Raw genomic sequence first — 15583 nt, forward strand, 5'->3', positions numbered from 1 at the left:
GCTGGTGTTCTCATGTGACACGGGCAGGTGAGTACAGCAGGAAAGCTGCTGGGGCAGGTGGCTACTTTTCTCGATTATGTGGGCCTCACAGCTTGCCTTGTTTAGACAGGATCTAGCAGCCAAAAAGCATATCATACAATTGCAGTTTTGGTACTAACTGAACATTAGTGCTGCAAGAGTGTTTTCTGGGAATGTATTAACCCATAAAAAAAGGCGCAACTGTATTGGATCATTTTTTTGTGTTCTTAAAGGCAAACGATGCCAGGAAATCGTATGAAATGGAATCGTATCAACAAGGTTCTTCTGTACTCATAGTTATTTTTTAGAACTTGGTCTGTTGTTACTAGTGGTTTGTCCAGAGACTGCTTGGTTAACTTTTTTTTGTTGTTGTTGCATCACAAGTCATTTTAAGTGGCTCTTTTGTCTGCTGCCCTTTTTGCCAGTATAAAAGGAATTATGTTAAACTCTAACAAAGTCATGGCTGCATGTACTGTGGTTTCTGCTTCGTAACAAGTATAGTTTACTTCTGCTGATCATAGTTTCAGCCTCAATTAAACAAGGAATACACACTATACTACTAACACCGTAACTAATGGCACTGAGGATATGGGTGGGAGCAGGCAAAGGAATTTTCTGATGCTAATAATTATTAGTGACAAGGTTTGCAAGCTACCCTCATAAAAATTTGATTTACGATTTGTGGAAAACGTGGCTATCATTAATGACATTATTACTTAAATCAATGCCATATTGGCCAATGCTTATGAGCTCTCAAATCATGATGGGCTCTTGTGTAAGAGGATTATTGCAAGCTTGGACCCAGAAATTGCAAACTTCTCACTTGAAGTTGCCACTTCATAATTGCTATTTCCATCTGCTAAATGGAACAAAGAATGTTTATTGTTAATCAGTAGGGGTGTGCAAACATTAAAATTTTCAGATACGAATCGAATACGGACACAAAGGTAGGGTAGCTTCGAATACAGAATCGAATATCGAATAATCATACGCACATGCATTTATTTGCAAGTTGCGTTATTTTGTTATGTTGGATCATTGCGATTGCAATGTCAATGTTCAAAGTTAGACTATCCAGCCGGTACACTAAAACAGTGTGTATTTGACTCATGTTAAATTGGCAAATTTGGTAATTTCCATTAGCTGTCCTGGCCAGCATGTGCCTTATTATACCGCATCAAATGCGCATAAACTCGGACGCGTTTGACCCTTTGCCAGTTGCCATTCACCGCACTTACTGTCAAACAATAAAATCAGAATTGGGGTGGCGCTACAAAAAATAAAAGTGCACACTGAGCGTCCTTAACCCTTTCCCTACCATAGACGAGCTGAGCTGAAACAAACGCTAGCGCACTGCCACAGTCAAACTACCCTGATAAAATTTGATTAGTTTTTTTTTTTTGCTACAACAGATGGCGCAGAAAAACAAGAAGAAGAAGAAGAAAAAAAAAAATGCCGCACTCAACGCTTGTATTTTGGTCTAGAAACGTTTTGATGCTGGCAACTGGAATTAAAAATGGCCCTCTCCTCTGCGCGTGCGCGTGCCGGCAATGGCTCCACTCCAGAAAAAAGAAAAAAAACCTTTGTTTGCAGAAGATTTGTCGGACTCGGACAGTGAACAAGAAGTTCGGTTTCCTCCGAGAGTGGCAGCGACAATACTGTGCAAGACATCTTCTCTGAGTCGTTCGTTTCGGTTGACAGTGCCTCAACTTGTCTGCAGTGGACACCGATACATTTAAAGAACCTTCTACCAGTACCTCCAAGGTTTGCTTCCACGGCCGCGCCTGGCATAAAGGCACCTGTGACAGAAGACTGGAACTGTGCGGAGTATATTTAATTGTTTCTAACGAATGAAATAACAGATTTCATTCGTTGCGAAGCCAACTAATATGCTGAACAGTTTCTTGCTCAGCACAACTTGAGCCAGTGTTTTGAAAGAAGTTGACTGTAGAAGAGCTGAACGTGTTTCCAGCAATAATTATTCTTCAGGGCATAATTCAAAAACAGAATTTCTACGTATTGGTCAAAGAGAGCAATCCTCCGGATGCCAATTTTCTATGAACTAATGAGCTGAAGCCGGTTTAAGATAATGACGTTCCTTCATTTTGTTGACAATGAAGCTGGCCTTGAAGAAAATCATCCTCCGCCAAGGCTGTGGAGGATCTGGCCTTTGTGAGATGGTAAGGGAGCACTGCCGCACTGTTTACACGCCAGAATGCGATGCAATGTCTCTGTTGACGAGAGCCTCCTTTTGTACAAGAGGCACCTCGCTTGGAAGCAATGCATGCCTCTGAAATGGGCGCGTTGAATTCTTTTTTTTTTTTTTTTTGCCGTGCCTCATAATCAGAAAGTGGTTTTGGCACGTAAAACCCCATAATTTTAAAGAAAATTCTGGGACATAGTTAACCCTATTAGTAAGTGCAGTAATATTTCATTGCAGGATAAAAACAACTCACCCATTCCTGACAGTCAATGTCTAACAGCATTAAACTCATTTTTCACATCCGTCTTTATAAGAGAAGATAGTTCTAACAAACCCTTTGTACCCGATTTTTATTTCCTGTACATAGACCCATCACGATCACTTTAAAAGGTGTAGTCGATCTTATAGATAACCTTAAAATGTCTTCATCCTCTGGCATAGATGCTATATATTCTAAAATACTAAAAAAACATAATGGTAGTATCAAGCAAAATTCTGCTACACCTATTTAACTAATCCCTTACAAGTGGTATGCTTCCTACAGACTGGAAGATAGCAAAAGTAGTGCCAGTCTTTAAGTAAGGTAACAAGAGTTCTGAAAATTACCGTCCTATATCACTAACGTCCATTTGCTGCAAAATGTTAGAGCACGTTATCGCATCCAATATTTATTCTCATCTTGAATCCAATAACTTTTTTTACCCGAAACAGCATGGTTTCCGAAAAGGATTTTCTTGCGAAACCCAACTACTAGAATTCACGTCAGACTTACACTTTGATATGAACAGTAATGAACAAATTAACTGCATCTTTTTGGACTTCTCGAGAGCGTTCGATCGTGTAGCCCATAGTCGCCTGATATCAAAGCTCTCTGCGATTAAACTTGACTCACTAACCCTATCATGGATTTGTAACTTTCTTACTAATCACGAACAGTTCACTGTTGTTGCTAACTTTTCCTCTGCCCTGTCTGACGTCACCTCCGGTGTACCTCAAGGTAGTGTACTCTGACCTCTTCTTTTTTTAATTGACATTAATGACTTACCAAACAATATATCCTCTTCTGTACGATTATTTGCTGATGACTGCATGTATACCGTTCGATTAACTGTTCCACTGACCACACGGCACTCCAACATGATCTTGCACATATTAGTGATTGGTGTGCAACGTGGCTCATGTCTCTAAATGTGTCGAAGTGCAAAGTAGTTTCCTTTTCTCGAAAAACCGTTAACTCTCACTTTTATTATCATTTGGATTCTAACATAATTGACCACACCACAGAATATAAGTATTTAGGAGTGCTCCTTACTCACAATCTTTCTTGGACTAATCACATCACCTCCATTTCAGCTAACGCCTCCAGAACATTAGGATTTCTGCGCCGCAACTTAAGAATTGCGCCTTCACCACTAAGAAAACTAGCTTACATAACTATTTTATGGCCACAAATTCAGTACGCCTCATGTATATGGTCTCCTCATCAAAAATGCCTCATCGAACTACTGGAGAGCATCCAGAATAGAGCGAGCAGTTTCATTAAAAAAAATTATAGTAACCAGTCGAGTGTAACCCAAATAAAAGTCGATCCCTCATTGCAACCACTAACTACTCGCCGTGATATTGCCCTTGTATTATTATTTCATAGACTCATTCATACAGTTTGCCTAACCTTATCAAACCAGAAGAAAGCGTCCTCGATGTCACAAAGACTGAACAATCAGTTCAGCTACACCAGAATTTATGGTAACACACACGCTTTTAATTTTTCAGCTTTGCCGCGCGCGGTCCATTTATGGTATGCTCTACCAGATAACGTCGCTTGCCAATCTAAACACAATGCATTTCGCAATCTTGTAATCTATGAATATGCCGTTTCAACCGTCAACACGTCCTGCCTTCTTTAATTTTTTTCCTGCATTTTTCTACATGTTAAAAAAATTCAGTGATCCTAATTTTTTACTATACTTACTACTGTATACATGCAAAAACGTTTATGTTATTATGCTATTATGTTATTGTGTTTATCATTTATTGTTATTGCTCTGCATATTGTATTTGCTAATGTCGTATTAATTTTCCATGTTGCGTGCATATTCCTTTCATTATAATGATGTTTCTTTTTCCTGATTCCATACTAATATGTTACCGTATTTCCCCCCTTACACAATGCCTTCTCGAAGGCCTGTAAGGTATATGTAAATAAATAAATAAATAAATAAATAAAAATTGAGAACTCGCCACTCTTAGGTCCAACCACACAAAATAGTACTACAGTAGTGGGAGACTGAATGACAGATTTCCGTGCACTTGCCCTTTTTCTTTTCTCTGAGAGACTGCAAAAGAGAATTCATAGCGCAGGCTCGGCGCAAATTACGAGATTTTTGTGAAAATGTAGCAGGTTCCACCTCTCAGCACCGTTTGCTGCATTCGACGCAGCAATCGCATCAGTGCCATGTTTAAAATTGCACATACAAACATTTTTTTCCCTTTGTTATCACATAAAAATTATTTCCTGTTTTTTTGCAATAAAAACCTCCAATAAAAAAATCTACCCCTCAATGGGTTAATATGCTGATTATCCAGATGCATCAAGCCAGTGGATGCAGTACTTACTGGCATGTAAATACACACCGTATGGTCTAATATTATTGCTATTTTCCTCTGTTGAAGTGATCGTCCTTGAGGTTAAAGATATCTAGTCGCATCATTATCACTGAAAGCCTCACGCTCATGCCACAACAGTGCCACTTTCTTTGTTGCTTGATATTCTTAGTTGTGTAATAATTCTCTCACCTTCATTTAAATCCTACTTGGAAAGACTCGTTCACAGCACATTAGCTAACACTGCTAATAGAGGTGTTAAAACAAGAACATGTAAAACGAGATGTGCTAACTTCGGAAACCGTCAGCTGCAAGAGAGACTTTGTCAAACTGAGGTTCACCTGTATGCACAACACCAATCAGAACTCACAGTTTGCTCCTCAGAAGAAAGCCTCATCAGTCCGTCTGGAACATTGGCGCCTAGCCTGTTCAGAAACTCCGCAAGCTGTACAGAGAGACTGCGGTTGTTGCTCGAGAGTATCATGTGAGCCACTGGTTCATCAGTAGTAGAGGCAGTATCCTAAAACAAACAAAAACAATTCAAACAACTCGTTGCTGCTTCCTTTTAATTGTAATGTCATTAAAGCAGACACTACCTGTAAAACAATCGCTTAAAAAGAAAGAAGACAACCCACTGGGTCTTGAATACAAGTGAAAACCAAAGTGTGTTTGTGTTTGAAGTTTATAAATAGGTTAAGATATTTGAATCAAAATAGGCACTAAGTTGCAAAGCGAAAAGTGCAAGAAAATATTGTTATTCGGCTATATGCAAAGGTTGCTCTGCTAACTCTAGCTTCCTTTCATTTTATATGTATGTAGTGTGTTCAGTTAAGGACTGTACAGGGAGGTCTCAACTATTTCTTTACTTTAGTGAAATTTTTGTAGACACAGCAAATTCCTTCCATATATTAACACTAAGCTTATTTTTTTAATACAAGCCTTTGTTTCAGCACGAAAAAAAAAAAAAAAAGAAAACATTAACTGAGACAAGGTCGAAGATGTTTATGCAGTTGCACTATGCTCCGACTGAGTGAGAGTTGAAAAGAAAAATCCATGCATTTATACTTTTTATATCATAAATACACAACTTTATTAATGGAAATAAAGTAAATTTAATTGATTGTACAAGTCACAAAACAAACGAAAAATGGCAAACTCAGTTTTTGAAGCAGCAGGCTAAAATTTCATTTTCTGGCCATTTTTGAATAATCTCCAGCCATTAATTATGTTTTTACAAACACATGTTCTATTATTTAGTTTGAAATTCAAAAGAAAGCAATGAACAGTGATGTATACGGCACCCTGAAGCCTCTCTTTCAGAACATAAGATCATGCAAGTGTCAGGTTTAACGATGGCTTCACCTACTTCCATGAACTGAGGAGAAATCTGTAGAGCCACAGAAGGAATAGAGGTGCTTGTTTATAGGAAATGCAAAGGTGTGACCACCATACAGATTCCTGTAAGGGCCACACTTCCTCAATTTTGACGAGGTGCGGCCCTTACACGGGACTGAACCTCTTGGTGAAAATTGTGCACACCTCGGATCATAACTGCGAGTCGGCCTAGTTGGAACAGATTCATCTTAAAACTTTTTGTGCGCAAACAAACAGGGACGAAGAATAGAAGAAACACAAGGTTGAGCGCTTTCTAACAACTGGTTTTATTTTTGAAGAACCACCTGCTTAAATACCCACAGATCTGCACGAGCTAGTCAACAGAGCACGCCTATAGCGCATATAATACACACAGATCTGCTCTTTCAAGTCAAGAGAGCACGTCTATAGTACATATAACACTTGTGATAAAAAGACGTGGACCAAAGCCACCCGGTCAACATAAAAACAGCAAGGTGCATGAAACAACCACTTACGATAAAATGCGTTAAAGGTGTGATGATAGAAGTGAATTCTCGTTATCCAACAATGAAACAGAAGGATGGCTGATGCATTTTTCTTTTTGTTTTTCAATCCAGTGTGCTTCCACAATTTCCCTTACGGTTTGATTCCTATGCCTATACAAAATGACGGTGCGACTAAGGCGAGGTGAGCAATCATGTTCTTGGCAATGCATTGCCAAATGCGTACTAGGGCGACCTTTCAGACTGGACAAGTGTTCCCTTAACCTCGTGTTAATGCATCTCGCAGTCTGACCTACGTACACATGGCCGCACGTCATTGGGATCTGATAAACAACGTTCTTCGCACAATCAACAAATTGGTTCTTGCGCGAATGTTTAACACTACATTCTTTCTTTACATCATCCTTTCTTTCAAACTTTTTAACCTTAGAGCACACACTACCTGTTTACACTGATGTTGGAAAAAAGACTACAATCAAGAACTACCCCAAATTGCATATTGTGCTCCACATAGCTGGACAAATATGCAAGACCATGACCAAGTGCAAGACCATGACGGCAGAGCCAGCACGTGGGTGAAACAATTATGCCATGCCTGGACGCAAATTCTACACCTGGTGAAAAGAATAATCTTGAAATCATGGGGGGGTTGACGAGTGGAGATGCTGTGCTTGTGTACAAGGTGCTGTACAGAATGAATTACCAGCAGCGTACAAAAAAGACAACTCATCGAATACAGGCATCGAGAAATAACAGTTCTTTTCAACTTTACCATGCTTGAAGACCTCTATGAGAAAGAGCAAACGAACAAGCACCTAGACAGAGTAGAGTTGCAGCCAGCAGCACAAATTTTTTGCCTGAAGAGCTCAGAACCTGGTCCCAAGATACTATGGCAGCTAACATACGAGATGCAAACACGACTACCCCTCCCTTCAGAAACCTCGGGAGCACCTGAACTTGAAACACAACGGGCCCATACCGTGCAATATGGGGGCAAACAATTAGGCCAGGAAACTATATATGCAACTGCCAAAGACACACAGGAGGTTGCTAATCATGAATATACATGCAAACACCAGGCACATATAGTACACTGATGTGGCAATAGCAGTGTAACAGTACATAGTACGACACTACATAAAATTAAACCCCGTACAAGTGAATACAATTCTAGGTCATCCTACACCTAAAAAAATCTGAACTGAAAATAATCATAGCAGCACTAGTAGTGCAAATTTGCAGACTACATCACACTGCAGTCCTGCACAGATTCACCAGAAATTGTCTGGGCCTGCACATCACACAAGATTGTCAGGAAAATCAGGAGATTGACATGCGACTTGCAAGCATATGGACAAAAATTAAATATCAGAATACATAGCCAGGAAGATATTCCAGGACACAAGCGGGTTTACGAGCCCGACATAAGAACTGAAAACTGGACGAGTTGGTGTGCATTCATTATGAACTAAAGCGCAACAGATAGACAGACAACGGACAAGAACGAAGCGCTCTGTGTGTTCACTTCATTCTTGTCCATTGTATATTTGTTGGACTATAGTCAATAAAATTCATGAGGCTGCACAGAAGATGAACGCCCAAGGCCCCGATTTCACATCCAAATCTATGTGTGCGCGAGTGCATGCATACGCACACACACATACACATAAATGTTGCAAGGGTGCATAGCATGAAGCAGTATCAACAGGATGACACTAAAGATGGATGATGGCTAACTTCGAACTAAGGTTCACTGCAAAAATGTGGCAATTTATAGTTTACCAGAAAAAAGAAAAAGAGCTTTGAAGGCTGGATAAAAATTGGTGCTTGATGCAACCAAAGAAATAAAAATGCTACAGAAGGAAAATACAGAAAAATTCCAAGTGTAGGAAAAAAATCATTACAATTGCCAATCGTGCATGCCAGCACCTTTCAAGAAACACTGTTCTTATTCCAATAGACAGACTGACAGCTTGTGTGTGCAAGCACACTCTTCCAGTTCCATGCCATTGGAAAAAACACTTGAGTTTCTTGGAAGGTAGCTGCATGCGCACTTGGTGATCACAATGTTTATTTTTTTCCTGGACTTGTATACAGTTCGGCAGCAGTGCACTACGGAGCCACATGTAAAATAAATTTTGCCTCTGCTTTTGCAGGTGAGCGGAATATCCTTATTTAGTCAATAAGTCATAGAATCTGTGCACTGCTGCCGAACATATCAGCTTTCTTGTACTTGTTTGATTCTTGTTGCTGGTGTTGTTAGTGTATTGACGTACACTTTTGCTGTGCAATGTCAAAAGAGGCTAAGGCCATTGAAGACTTGAGGCGGGAGCTCAGGGCAGACTTGAGGACCATCGAAGATAAGTTTCAAGAGGTCACTGAGCTCAAAACAGAAATACAGCAGGTTCTAAAATTAAATCAGGATCTTCGCGCTGAGAATGCCAAGCTATCATACAGAATTGAGGAACTGGAACAATATCAACGTTCGAATAACATTGAGATAAAGGGCATTCCACTTGAAGGCGAACCACTAGTCTTTGTGAGGCAAATTGGTGAGCTGATTAAGGAAGAGGTCTCAGAGGCTGATATCAACATCTGCCACCGAGTGCCTACTGCTCGACATGATGAAGCAAATATCATTGTTCGGTTTGTCCGCAGAACCAAGAGGAATGCCTTCCTTAGCAAAGCTAAAAAAAGCAGAATGGATACAATTACACTGGGCTTTCAATCGTCCTCAAAGGTGTTCGTAAACGAACACCTCACACGGTATGGCAAAAGATTTCTAGGTGCCGCAGTAGAAAGAAAGAAGGAATTGAGATGGCGGTTCGTATGGACGGCTGGCGGCAAAATGTTCGTATGCAAGGACGAAAATTCACCAGCTATTCGAATCGCCAGTATGGAAGACATTCATAAGATGACAACGTGAACGTCATGGCCTGCTTCTCTTATTTCCTTTTTTAAAGTTAGTTTCACCATATGAACCGCACATATTATGATGTTCAGTCTATCAATAAATTAGTGTCTCATACCAGTAAATCGCTAAATATGTTTCACCTAAACGTGCGGAGCATAAAAAACAAAGAGGACAAACTGAATTGCTTATTTGCGTCAATCGCCCACAATTTTGACATCTTATTGTATTGTGAAACATGGCTTACTGTGAATGATAACCCCCCGTACTGTGAAAATTACACATACCATGGGTTAGTAAGAACAAAGTGCAGAGGAGGTGGTGTGGTTGTCTATGTTAAACAGTGCCTTGTACATAAGGTAATTTCAGAATTTTCACTTGTAACGAACAATATAGAATGTATAATGGTACGCTTAGAATATGTCACAGTTGTGGTTATGTATCGCCCACCGTTGGGAAACAAACTGACATTCTTTGATTTCCTAGAACAGGTACTACATTTCCTGAGCCATTCATCCTCCCCCTTTATCATAATGGGTGACGTAAATATAGACATGTTGTCGGACGACATATCATCTAGACAGTTAGCTGGTCTCATCAATTCGTTCATGTGCACAAACGTAATCTCGGAACCCACGAGGCTAACGGCGCAAACAGCTACCTTGCTTGATATATGCATAACCAATGTACACCCAACTGACTTCATTGCGAGACTGCTATCCGCTGATATAAGTGATCATCTGCCTGTATTTTGTTTCATTCCTCACGCGCACAAACGACGGGAAGGAGGAAAAAAAGCGCAGATTTGCATTTTCCACGCAAGCACATTAGAAAATTTTCGTGCCCTGATCCTCTCAACAGACTGGTCATCTGTATTTGAAAAACAAGATCCAAATGCAGCCTACGAATTGTTCTTTCATAAAATGATTACGTGCTACGACTTGGCGTTTCCGTTGAAGTTTTGCAATCAGAGGAGCAAGAAAATACGAAAACCCTGGATAAATGCTGCTTTGCTAAAAATGATAAGAAAAAACAAAACGTATCACTTGTTTGTAAAATGCCGGAGTGTGCAATTGTTGACTGATTACAAAAAATACAGAAATAAAGTCAACAGTGCATTAAAGCAAGCAAAAAGCAAGTACTATGAATGGCTATTTGCTAAAATAAAAAATGACCCTAGGAAAGTTTGGAATGAAGTTAGAGACTTAAGTTCTACGAAAAGACAGAACACGGAGATTAACATAAAGACAGTCACCGGCGTGTTGACAGGCAGAGAAGCAGCAGCTGCTCTGAATGAATATTTCATCTCCAGCACCCAGCATCCCGACAGGGGGGAGCCCACGGCCACATCTATAGTGAATGAATTCAGTCTTACTAACTCAGTGATACTTACACCTGTTACACCTGCTGAAGTTGTGCAACTGCTGTTCAAAGTAAAAAACACCGTCTCTGCTGGGTACAATGATGTGAAACCAGTACCAATGAAATACATTGCGGATATAATTGCACCTGTCCTCGTTCACACCATAAACAGAATGTCTGAAAGCGGTATATTTCCTGATTGTCTAAAAATAGCACGTGTATGCCCTATTTACAAAGGAGGTGATAAACATTTAATGACAAATTTCCGGCCGATATCTGTCTTACCTGTTCTGTCAAAGGTGTTCGAGAGTGCCCTGAATGTTAGACTACAAACATTTTTCAGTAAATATAGTGTAATTAGTTACATGCAGTATGGATTCCAAAAAAATAAATCTTGTGAAGCAGCTCTTCTTAATATCAAACATAAAATAATAACAAATATTGAAAATAGAATGTACACATTAGGTTTATTTGTAGACTTCAGGAAAGCCTTTGATTCAGTATGCCACAGTTTATTAATTAGCAAATTGGAACAGTGCGGTGTACGAGGTATCGTATTGGAACTTTTACAACATTATTTAACCAATCGCTATCAATATGTCAGTATAAATAATGATGTTTCATCTTACGCGGAAATCGTAACGGGTGTTCCACAAGGATCAATACTTGGACCTCTTCTATTTATAATATATATTAATGATCTGTGTGACATCCCCGACTCTCCGGAATTAGTTATGTATGCAGATGATACTAACATATTCTTTAAAGCTGCTACTATAGTAGAGCTCGAATCAAAAGTTAACAATTATCTGAAGCAACTCTCTTGCTGGTTACAACATAATAAGCTACAAATGAATTCCTCCAAAACAAAATATATGATATTTGCTCCTACTAATAAACCACGTAACTGCAACGCGGCTATTCTTTTTGAAGATGGGCTGATAGAAAAGGTAAAATGTCAAAAATTTCTAGGAGTGTGGTTCCAAGAAGATTTGGCCTGGAACATGCACATCGACAAACTCGCTATCGAACTAAGCAGAACCATTGGTTGCTTATACAGACTGAGTACTCTGGTTCCTCCATGGTTGAAAAGTTCTTTATACTACGCACTCTTTTATTCTAGATTAACCAACTGTACTTTAATTTGGGGCACTACTTCGCAAAAAAATTATAATAAATTGATAGTGCTACAAAAAAGAGTCCTACGCGCATTCAAGGGATACTATGGCCCTGTACAAAACTTTAGAACCACACCACATTTTATGAAACATTCTATGTTAAGGGGGGAAGTGGGTCTTAAAATTGTTTTTCTTATGTTTGGGTGAATCTTTAATAAACTCCACTGCCTGGGGTAATTTTTCATGCTGATTTCAGATCTGTAATTAGATTTTTGATAGCTGTAGCAGTTCAAAAAATATTGAGGTCTGAAGTCAAATTAATTTCAAACTCGTTACGGGGCTTTTTGATGATTCCGTCTTGCTAAACCAAAAACTAAATGCATGACACCATTGCTAAAGACCTACTGTAGGGGGTGATGCTATTTTTATTCATTAGGAAACATTTTGCAGACAAGAAAACAATCTTGCATTTATTATGAAAATTTTTTTTCTAATTAGCAGCGATTACTATACCTGAATGTAATTTTCATGACGGTGCAAGAGTAATAAAAATAGCATCACCCCCCAGATCATTTCAACACGAATAAAATGATACCACCCTTGCCATTCTTGGCCAAAAACAACCCAGAAAAAACACCCGTAAGGCGGAGTACAGTGTGCAAAAACATCGAACTGAAATAAATGCATTTGAAGTTTCAAACAAATGTAGCTTTTGTTGAAGTGAATCTACAGCAATACAAATGGCACCATTTTGAAGCTCTATGTTTTGTAAGAATGGCCATACTAAATGTGTGACTGCACACTCTCAAAATAATAGCACACTGGCCACTGAACTAGCACAAGAAACTTTATTAGGCACCATGCTCTACAAAGAGCATGGTGCCTGGGTTTCAAACCGAAGTGTAGAACTCTGTGTGGGCATGAATATAGTTCCAGTGCTGTACATGCAGGCTGCCTGATTAATAGCAATCTCCATTACAATCAGTGAGGCATTTTTCATTTGGTAGAATTGACCATGTTACTGAATGAAGGCTCTGAGTGTACGTAGCCTTGCAAGTCATGTTCACCTGACAGTGGCTGTGGAACTTACGATCAGAGAGCCAGTGATAGATATGCAGCTGCTAGGTGCTCTCCAGAATTTTACTTTTGTATGATGGCTCGATCACTTCTGCAGCCAGGTGTGTGCCAGCCCAAGGGGTCTAATGAACAGAGCTCATGATGAGGTTCTCTTTATGAAGGGGTGGTATGATAGATATTGTTACGAGCTATCGTGACAATATGATAATAGAGTGAACGCGCAATGTGCGTGGTTGCGAGTCCGAAGTGCCAATGTGCGAAATGCATAGCCGCAGATACAAGGAGCCGACGCGCGATGTGCTTAGTTGCGCATTTCAAGGTGCCGACGCGCGAAATGCCTAGTCGCGGGCTCCAGAAGTCGACCCTCGATGCGCTTATTCGCGCAGTCCGAGGTGCCGACGCGCGAAATTCCTAGTCGCGAGCTCGAGGAGTCGACACTCGACGCGCTCATTCGCGCAGTCCAACGTGCCGACGCGCCAAATTCCTAGCCACGGGCTCGAGGAGTCGGCACTCGATGTGCTTATTCGCGCACTCAGAGGCACCGATGCACAAAATGATTAGGTGACGGTCTGAGAAGTCCGCGCGCGATGTGCATGATCGCCGTGTCGGAGACTCCCTATGTACAAAATGTTAAGCCGCGTTTCTGAGGATTGCGTGTGCGATATGAATGTGTCACGAATTCGAAACACCGACTACTGAAAGGCTTAGCCGCATGTCCGAGGATTCCGCGCGCGAATCTTGGTCGTGAAGTCCGCGTCGCCGATGCTCGGAATGCTTAGCCGAGAGTCCGAAACATCCACAAGCGTAGGGATCAGCCACGCTACTGCGATGTCCGTGTAGCGCCCGTTTTGACACGTTGAGATCACGGCGAGTGGAGACGTCACACTCGCGAGGTGCAAAGAGCCGAGCAGACGACGCCAGCGCCGGACCAATGGCGAATCGCGCTGGAGTCACGTGGCGGGTGCGGCCAATCGCAGACTCCGGCACGACCCTCAATCATTTGCTTTTTGTGCGCTTGTTTCTGTATGGAGGAGATCGCTGAAGTGGCAGATTTGAAGACGGAGAAATGCGCTTTCCAACGAGACCAAGATGGCGGCGCTCGGTCGCGCCGTTCCGGAGATATTGTGGCGTGAAAAACGCTGTCCTTTCTTGATTTCCGCGAGATTTTTCGCCACCTTGGCTGATAAAACTAATTTTTTTGAGCACTTCTAAGTGGTTTACAGTGATGATATTTGGGTATCAGATAGAAAAAGGGTTATAGAAACTAAAATGTTATTTTCAAAAAATCGAATTTTTGGCCATTATTCGCGATGTAAAACCCGCGTCCCCCCTTAAAGGCAAACCAGGTGTATTACTACAGGTTGCTGCAATACATTAAACAAAACAAATCGCAGTACATCTTGAATGTACCCACCAATCCGCATTACAACCTTCGACAACATAACATGAGAACACCAAAAATAAGAACCAATTACGGAAAACAACTAGTCAGTTACCAGGTACCTTCACTACTAAATCATCTACGTGATTTTGAAGATGCAATTATAGAATATTCGAATAAATCATTCAAAAATTTTCTCATCCTGAACAATATTGAGTTCGTCTGATTAGAACCCCAATATAAATTGTCACTCTTTTGTTTCTTTTGTTTTCTGGTAGTGGTTGGTCTCAAACAAAATGCATCTTACTTTGATTATCCTGTTGGTTTCTTGTATACATGTTTTGTTTTACGAAAACACTATTGTCTCGCGGCTATCCAGTTGATTTCAGTATGTATGTATGATACATGTTGCTGCGTACGGCCTGCGTGCCAAATTGCTGTGGGAGCAGAAGCCTTCGTCAGGCCACATGGCCTTTAGCTTCTGCTTCCTTTCTGTTGTAAACAGGAGAAATAAAATAAATTCATTCATTCATTCATTCATTTGTATTTTCTCTCTTTCCTGCTTTTGAGTATGTTTGGTTTCATCAAGCACAAGTTTTATCAGGCTTTCTCGCTGTACTACTTTCTGGTAACCTTTATAAATCACTGCATTTTCACAATAAACCGTTTAATTAGAAGTTATCGTACTTTGTTCTTAGTGCTTCACACTGTACGCTCTTGCAACATTGCCCAAATCAAGAATTAGATAAGTACACAGAAGCATCATAAGGGCTATTAACGTGACTTTTTGCAGTGTAAAAATATAAAGAATAGCCTGGCTGTAAACAGCCCCAGAGAACACATAGGATGAACAAAAAAACCGAGATGAACTAACAATCGAAAGTTTAATGTACACACCGAGTAAATGCTAGCTGACAAGCAATACACAGAACATACACAAAAAGGAGAAGCGAAAATTTAATGCATGTTTCCTGACAGTAAATGCATCCTTTTTTAACGGAGGCCATGCTGACAAGGTTCTCCCAGTGTTTTTAGATCTAGAGCTTCCAT

The 15583-nt window shown here is 40.3% G+C and overlaps 1 protein-coding gene across 4 annotated transcripts in view; it reads right to left on the reverse strand.

Annotated features, from left to right (window-relative positions):
* The window catches only part of LOC126543311 (putative ATP-dependent RNA helicase TDRD12), a 236418-nt gene that overhangs the window by 96270 nt on the left and 124565 nt on the right, over window positions 1-15583 (reverse strand). For all 4 annotated transcript variants that reach the window (XM_055061914.2, XM_055061916.2, XM_055061915.2 and 1 more), the window contains exon 20: window positions 5196-5345. In XM_055061914.2, the coding sequence (XP_054917889.1) occupies window positions 5196-5345 (150 nt within the window). The remainder of the gene's footprint in view (window positions 1-5195; window positions 5346-15583) is intronic.

Source organism: Dermacentor andersoni, chromosome 1, assembly GCF_023375885.2.
Source record: "Dermacentor andersoni chromosome 1, qqDerAnde1_hic_scaffold, whole genome shotgun sequence".
NCBI classification, from domain to species: domain Eukaryota; kingdom Metazoa; phylum Arthropoda; class Arachnida; order Ixodida; family Ixodidae; genus Dermacentor; species Dermacentor andersoni.